This window comes from Leuciscus leuciscus, assembly GCF_965113295.1.
Source record: "Leuciscus leuciscus genome assembly, chromosome: 6".
Lineage (NCBI taxonomy): Eukaryota > Metazoa > Chordata > Actinopteri > Cypriniformes > Leuciscidae > Leuciscus > Leuciscus leuciscus.
In genome coordinates, this window is record NC_138730.1 from 31,342,946 (window position 1) to 31,351,269 (window position 8,324).

The 8,324-nt window shown below is 41.2% G+C and overlaps 1 protein-coding gene across 1 annotated transcript in view; it reads right to left on the reverse strand.

Moving 5' to 3' along the window:
- pappa2 (pappalysin 2) overlaps nucleotides 1–7,990 on the reverse strand; it is a 60,131-nt gene extending 52,141 nt beyond the window's left edge. Inside the window, exons 1-2 of the mRNA XM_082172604.1 lie at nucleotides 6,214–7,990; nucleotides 2,167–3,226 (exon numbers count right to left, since the gene is read on the reverse strand). Of these exons, the coding sequence (XP_082028730.1) occupies nucleotides 2,167–3,226; nucleotides 6,214–7,054 (1,901 nt within the window). The 5' untranslated portion in view covers nucleotides 7,055–7,990. The remainder of the gene's footprint in view (nucleotides 1–2,166; nucleotides 3,227–6,213) is intronic.
- Nucleotides 7,991–8,324: the final 334 nt, after the last annotated feature.

An 8,324-nucleotide genomic window follows, 5' to 3' on the forward strand; every position in this document is an offset into this window, starting at 1 on the left:
TCATCTCAATGGCAGTTGTTCGACTGGCACAGGAACGAAGGAAAATTACATCATGCTAATGTCCCAAGCCCTTCACTAGAGACTATCCTGATCTGTGAGAAAGGAAAAACTATCTATTTCACACTTGTAAGAGCCTTTCAAAACAAAACTGTGAAATGGTTAAACAATGAAATATTAGCGATAAATCAATACAGTTCAAAAGTTTGGGGTTGGTACGATTTTTTTCGATATATATATATAAAAAAAAATCTTGTGAAATATTATTACAATTTGAAATGCTATTTATTCCTGTAATGGCCAATCTGAAGACTGGAATAATCAACCATTACTCCAGTCTTGTCCTTGCTGAATAAATGTATTAATTTCTTTAAAAAGTTAAATAAAAAAAACCTTACTGACTCCAAACTTTTAAATGGTATGTTGCATATTGTTAGAATATGGAAGCTTGTTTCCACCACAAAATAAAACAGTTAAAATTTGTGAAAAATAAAATCTTGCAATTGCGAGTTTATATCTTGCAGCTCTGACTTTATATCTCCCAATTGCGTGTTATAAAGTCAGAATTGCAAGATATAAACATGCAATTCTAGTTATAAAGTCAGAATTGCGAGTTTATATTTTATAATTCTGACTTTATAGCACGCAATTGAGATTTTAGATCACACAATTCTGAAAAAGTCAGAATTGCGAGATAAAAAGTCGCAATTACCTTTTCAAATTTTTATTCTGTGGCGGAAACAAGCTTTCATGTTATAATAATAATAAGTTATTATAATATTATTTAGTCAGAATACTCAACTACTTTTGAATGATTGAAAGATAGATGCTTTTTTGCCTGCAGAGTGTGTAGTTGCATCATCTACCACCATCTAACTGGACATGCTAACCAGTTAAGCCTTGTAGAAACAGCGTTGAGATGGCGTTCAACTGATTTATGATCCACCAACCAAAAAAAATTCTTTGCCTGTGGATTTTGGCTATAAACCTGATGTCTTCTTTAAAATTGTCCCAGGGCAAATCTACCAAATGAGTGTATCTCAGACCACCATCCAATGGTATCATTGGGACCCTATTTATCTCTATAGGAACCCTTCAGGAACAGAAAGGCATACCTTGAAGAAAGCTTGTTCTCAAGCAACCATAAAATGACAACAGCTGGAGGATGAGACACTAGGTCTTTATGCACGTTGAGCCTGGAACAACACTTCCCAGACTGCATATGAAATTTTGATGTATAGCAGCTTTATCCTGCTACAAGATTCAGACTGAATATGATTAAACATTTATGTGAACATTTATATATACAATACAATAAGTACAGTCTGCACTTATTAAAGGTAGGAAGTTAAAATTATGCATTTATTACCATACATCTTACATTATATATGATATCCAATTGAATAATCTAATCTCCTAAATGGTACGGTCAAAATCTTATTTTTAAGTAGGCTATTAAAAAGTTTAAAACACCTTGCATAGGATAGAAGATCTTAATATATCACATTTTTAGGATTACGCTATAGTGCGACTTTGTGAACATCTACTTTTATATCTGTAACATTAGAAAAATGAAAGCCTCTATGACAAGCCATCAAACAGTCTGTACGGGAGCAAAACTGTCCTGCCTTTCACAATGAATAGAGCCGAGACCTCTGGTTTTGTTGTTTAGCCACATTAAGCGTATACTTTGGCTCAGTTCTACATCCAAGTTTTGCATGCTTTTTAAAGCTATTCCAGAAGGCCGATTTGTATGCTTTGCATGTTGAGTATTACAAAATGCTCTGACAATCTTGAAAAAAGTGAACACTATTTCACAATAAGACACATTGGTTTCCCTTTTCCTGATGCTGCTATGAGAACATTTAACAAGCACATAACTTGTTTTCAATTTCTTGAACTAAAAAAAACATTTTGTCTTGGCCTTTAAGGCCTAGAACTTAAATTCAAGCAGTTTGGTAGGAATATAAGGTAAGGATATATAAATGTACATAGTTGATGTAATGATGGTATCAGTCAGTTAAATATCATCCTGAGGGTTTTATGCTAGAAAGATTTTGCAATCCTCGAATTAGGACCAAAACATGAACCCTCTTGCACATACAACTAAAATTATTCCTGAGTTCAAGTTAGTTGCCAAAGTGGAACCATATTGAAGCACAAGCTTACCTCTGAGGAGACTCTGGATCAAAGCAGGTCTTTGCGACATCTGTGACCTCAGGGTCACAGCAATCACCATCATCGTAATCATAGTGAATACTGTTGCACTCTGGGTTGCAGACTCCATCTCTCCGCTTCCAGTTGTAGCAAGGCCCCATGCGCAAGCAGTCACCCCCATCGTGGCCCGTGAGAGGATGGTCGCACTCGGGATCACATTGGCGGTTCCCCACATTTGCAATGTGGCAGTTGCTGAGGACGAAGCGCCGTTGGAGTGAAGAGTTGTGGACGCTGTGAATGCTGAGTTCCAGTGTGATATTATAAGGACGGAAGGCGTCTTCCAAGGCTTGGTGTTGGAGCTGGATCTGCTGCAGAGAGACTGTTGGGTCAGCACCGTCATCCTTACAGATATTCACGATGCGGTAACGTAGGCGCTTCGCGGCGTGCAGCTGCCAACGCTGGTTATAACTGAGGGAGACGTCGGCGTTGTCACACACAGTCACGCCGCATGGAGGCGGCAGAAATGGAGACACAAGCTGTCTTTCTGGGATGGGAAGAGCCACGATGACTGGGTTGTGACGGTCTTTGTAGGGCGCCCACTGATTCTCGACCTCTGAGAAATCTGCCCACTGGGACAGGAGGGGAGATTGTCTCTCTGCATGGGGCTGGTGACCTTTAAGTGCTTGGTGAGTGCGCGCATAACCCCATAGAGTGACACCTCCCAAATGCCCGCGGAAACTGTGCTTATGATCAGACTGGTCCCCGCCGAGCAGAAACAACCGACAGGCCTTGATGTAGGGGCTGTACAGGTCACCTGACTGTTCGCTGCTCTCGCTGACCTTGGAGTTGTCTACGTACAGCGCCATCTTGTGGCCGTCATAACTGACCACCACATGAGTCCAGCTGTTGGGCTGGTAGCGCTGGTGTCCGACAATAGTGGTGGATTTGAGCGCGCGATCCGTGCGAAGGGAGAAGAAAAACCTGCCATCTTTTCTTCCTGTAGGATCTGCCGCTCGAATACCGACTGACCAGCCTTTTTCGCTCAAGGGATACGAGCAGTTGTCAAACACGCCTAGAAGGAAAAAAAAGTCAATGAACAGAAATGTAGCTTCATCAAGCACAGAGTAATTGTCATTTAATTATCTGAAGAGTTTAAGAGTTTAAGTCATTTCCATTCAACAAATCCACTGATATTCCCAGCTGCCTTTCGTAAGAAGCAGTCACATCTGGCAGGCAGATGTTACCGTCGAAGGACAGAGAGAGGTCAGGGAACCCCTTCACCCTCCCAACAACACACGCACATGCGAGCACATACACACTCGGGTGTATTATTCCCTGCAAACAGGGGAACGAGAGATGGGCAGCTTTAAACAAAATATCCTGAGGGACGTGGACCACACTGAAATTTAATTCATTGGAAAAGCCTGCCGATGTGTGTGCGGAGCTCCTGTGTGTGACAACATCTGCTAATTTCTGTGTGTATCAGCCAGCCCTGAAGTCGTGAATTTGAAGACAAACCTTTCCAGAGTACTATCCACTTGGATGGCACTATACACTTTCAAAGCCCAGGTTCTTATCTTCCTGTTTTTATAGTGTCTGTCTCCCACCTCAGATTGGCCCGGAGTGCTGACTTTGGCTTGAGACAAAGTGTGCTAAAGAAACCTTGTATGAGTGATGGTTTCAATATGATAAGTGTTTATGAGAGACAGAGAAAAAGCGAATGTTTTTGAATGGTATCACTTATTAGCGAAAGAAAAGTTAGTGCTGAAACGACCACTTCCAGTAAAGCCTTTGAACGCTCATTTGGCAGAGTGAGTGATTTTTTTTTTAACTGGCTTTATAACAATAGATTCGTCCACTGATTGTTAAAAGAAAGCTATTGACCTCAGAAGGAGCTTGGAGTGAATGTTCACATGATTTTAGTGATGACGAATATGTCAAAGTGAAATAATGCAATCTTAACAATAGCAAGATGGCAGAAACCCTCATTTATTTAAGAGGTTTGTGAGATTTGACGTCATTGGGGAATACTGATTTTATCCAAGTGGTGGATAATTTTAAAATGGAATATCTAATGCTCTCTTTGAGGTCTGATAGATGACTCATCAGTGTTAGAAACAGATGAATAATATTTGCACCCCTTTTTGCCTAAAAGCATGTATTTTGGCATCCATGGTAAAGGAAAAGCCTTGTGCAGGTTACAACCACAGAACTCTGGGCTTTGTTCTTCTTACTGGGAACTAGTCTCAGAAGCACTTCCAGATATAATCATTTCCACATTGACCCTCCTCAGCAGCCATACGAAAATGCCCATTTACCTGATTATGAAAGCTCCTTTGAGGGATCCGGCACCTTCTGTGATGTTCCACACCTTTTTTTTTTATCATAATATGTGCATTGAACGTCAACTCAGTTGCCTGTCAAAACCATATCATATAACAGTTAAGGAAAACCTGGAACGCTGCCCTAAGCACTATAACAAGGAGAAGGCACAATAAGGTCCTCTAATTAAATAATAATAATTTCATGAATTTTAGTGATGGGTTTGCAATAACAAAAAATAAATGTAAATAAATTATGTATTTTTAAGGGTAGGTATAGGGTAGGGGTAGGTATGGATGTTAATAAAGCCTCAAACCACATGAATATGATGCTGGTAGCACAATCTGATAGGTTGCTTTTTTTTTTTGCTGTCGAAGTATGCTACCTACCGTTTTAATGGAAGGTTGCAAAATCTGACATGGTAGGATAAACCGACAGCACACCGTTATTAGAGAGAGAGAGAGAGAGAGAGAGAGAGAGAGAGAGATTAAGCATGTGTGAATGACCTAAATCTGCGTCTCTCAACAATGTTCGGCAGCAGCATCTCTACTAATAGCGAAACTGTAAATGTATCTGTTTCAAAAACAGCGCCGTTATAACCTCGCTAGTGAGAAATGTCATGTAGCTTTAAGTTGCTAAACTATTTTACAGATAAAATCGACAGATCAGAGCTGACAATACGTTTCTGTGCGAGTGTGTGTCCGTTTGAGTGGGAGAGAGAGCGAGAGAAAGAGAGCATGTGCTGTCCGTACATCATAAAATTACATTTTGTGGCAAAAAAACATGGAAATAATTTTTGTTTTTATCCTATTGTTTACTATTATTTATTTAACAGAGTTGATTTGGGTTTTGGTTCTTTTGCTGTTGTAGGCTGTAAGGACCTTTGAAATAACTGAAATCATTTGGCGAAGTGATATGGACATGTAATGTGGTCAAGATCTGTCTGGAACTACTTTATGTGCGCTTTCCTGAAAATAATTGCACACCTTATGTTCATCAACCAATCAGATTCAAGCATTCAGCAGCCCCGTAGACATTTACAAAGCATCAACAGGCAATCAGCTTTGCATATTATGAAAAACCACCTACTTTCTACAGCAAATGAAATGTTTTAAATATACCAAACTATTGAGCTGGATGGAAGGTAGCTGTCGATGTGAGTATGGTGTCCAGAACATGCTGCTTATGAATCAAATCTTTCCAAAAACCAAAACGCAACGTTTCATATGCACTAAACGTGATTAAATACAGCAGACAGGACACACTGAGCAGGTGGTGGCCACTTGTCCCTCTTACACTCCGCCCCAGCACTACTCATCGTTTGCACCTCATTTCCCCACTTTCATCTGCTTGTCAGCTGATATCCTCAAACAAAGGCCTCTTAAATGAAACAACAATGTGTCAAAACTGTGACACAACACAGATTCTACCGCACACCATTTGGTGCACTTGATGAAATGAGGGGAGTTCGAGGAATGAATCTGACTTCCCATAATCAATTTGGTCTGCATGGCTGTATGCCATACAGCAGAATTTATTCTGATTAGACAGTTGCTAATTGTGAATTATGTATCCTTCAAGTAATAACTACTGCTTTAAGTAATAGCCTGACAATTCCAATTCCTAGAAAAACAATTTTGAGAACCAAAAAATAGAAAGAAGAAAAGCTGCATCCCTGCTTCCAACATGAAAAGAGTGATTTGAGAATAAGAGAATGATGTATGAATGAACACCCACCTGCGATGATGGAAGGATTATTCTGGCCCCCTTCCGGCTTGACCCACAGCTCTAAAGTGAAGCTGGAACGAGGAAGTTCTATACCAAATGCAGGGTTCACCTTTAGTTGCTCCGCCTGACCTCTGAAATACACAGCTGTCATCCACTTTGCAGGCACATCTCGTACATCGGCCCTCCATAGCTCCCCAGCAGTGCTCTGCAGCCCTTCTTGCTCCCCAGAGTACTCATCACTATCTTTAGAGTAGTCGACATGGTGGATATTGGTGTCCTGCGTATCATTTGGGGCATCTTCTTCTTTATTGAACTCTGGAAGGCTCCGTGCAACCCTACTTGGTGAGGACAAGCCGTCTATCAAATCACCAGCCTGTTCTGTCTGTAAAGGGTGTCCTTTTGATGTGGATTTAAAGGGTCTGTGTGACTTAGTAGATCCAGGCGCAGTGCCCCCCTGTGACTGTTTGCCTTCTTTCTTCAATATGAATGTCTCTTCTTGTAGATCATAATATTTTCCCTTCTCATTACTATTCCAATTAGTTAATTCAACCGTATTTGTGTCACTAGAGCTGCACTCACCTGAACACGACCTCGCCGTTTTAGTTTTCCGTAAGTGCAAGTCTATGAGGCGAGCGTACTTTCCGATCACGCCCACTAGGGGGAACTGTTGCGCCGTGGAGCGCGGCGGCCGCTTGCGGCTGATAGAACCGCACTGCTCTCCAGCCAGCGCTCGGTCCGCTCTCTGTGCCAGTGTCCGCTTATACTTCTGGATATGATCTGACTGAGCGCTGTTCAGCAGCCATGTGTAAAATACTGCGAGAATAATAGCCAGTAGTCTAAAAAACGTCATTTTATTGAGGAAATAGTGCAGCTTTCAAAGCGTGGACATCTGTTTGGTTGTTTTGAATTGCACTTGGGAAGGGAGATAGCCTAATATTTAATTCGCTTTAATTGTTTTGGGTGCCTTTTTTTCTCATCAACGATAGCATATACTGTGTTTAAGTTAAACTAGGTGTGTTAATGAAAGTTTTTAATTGTTTGAAAAGAAAGGATAACAAGGGAAGTCGAAATTGTCAGTGCATTAAGGTAGATAGTCTTTTCCTCAGTCTGCAACTGGATGTCGCTAATAACGAGTACCCTAACTGACAGCAAACTGTCTACTTTAAGTATTTTCTCCCTCCCTTTTTAGTGCTTAGCTCCAAACAAATAACATCTCGTGTCTAGTCTCCTCAAACCTGTCTCTGTAGCGCGCTCTGACAGCGCAAATGTCTAGTTGTCATTCACTTGTAGTTCATTTACGCGCGCAATAATGTATCCTCATTGTGGTCGAATTAAAGCGTTAATATCGCGTTTGATTGCAGACTTACATAGCTTGCTGTCTGTACAGTGTAAGGTTGTTTGAAGAGATGTCACGCTGGAAAAAGGTTATGTGAGGTTGCCACCTTTCACCGGTGCGCAATTGGTCGCGTCCAAATGCTCGCAGTCACACTTCTTTCCCCGAATAAACCGCCAAAATGTTCAAATAAAAAAATTAAAAAGTCGAGGTTTATCTAACAGTGGAGTGTTTCAGATATCAGGGAGCTGTGAAAGTCAGCTTAAAAATGTATTTATTTTTCTCACAAATATGGATCAAAATCCAATAATGTGAAGGTACTGAAAGGAGATTTGTCTTTTTGTCATGCTGTTCCAAGTGAAAACGGCTCTTTGGATCACCTTGAGATGGTGCGGAGACTCCTCTTGCGCTCCGTGTGTGTTTATATTCCCAGGCTGAGTCCCGCTGCATGCGCTCTCCACATCTCCACATCAGATCAAACTAACGCGCTAAACGTTTTATCTGTTTCCTGCAGCCTGACATCACAAACCCAGCCCCTTACCCAACCATTAGGAAAGAAAACTTCACTCAGGTCCAACCCAGCCCCGCATGCATGCTACTCTCACTTTCTCCCCCAGAGCCATTGACATCTAGCTGCTACACCTATTCTGTACAGTAATGCAAGAGACAGCACATCTGCCTGGCATGTGAAGCACGGCTGAAACGCTGCACATGTAGGAAATAGGAAAAGACAAGTGAGGGATGTGTAAACACTGAAAAACAGGGATGGACCTCTGACCAATTCCAG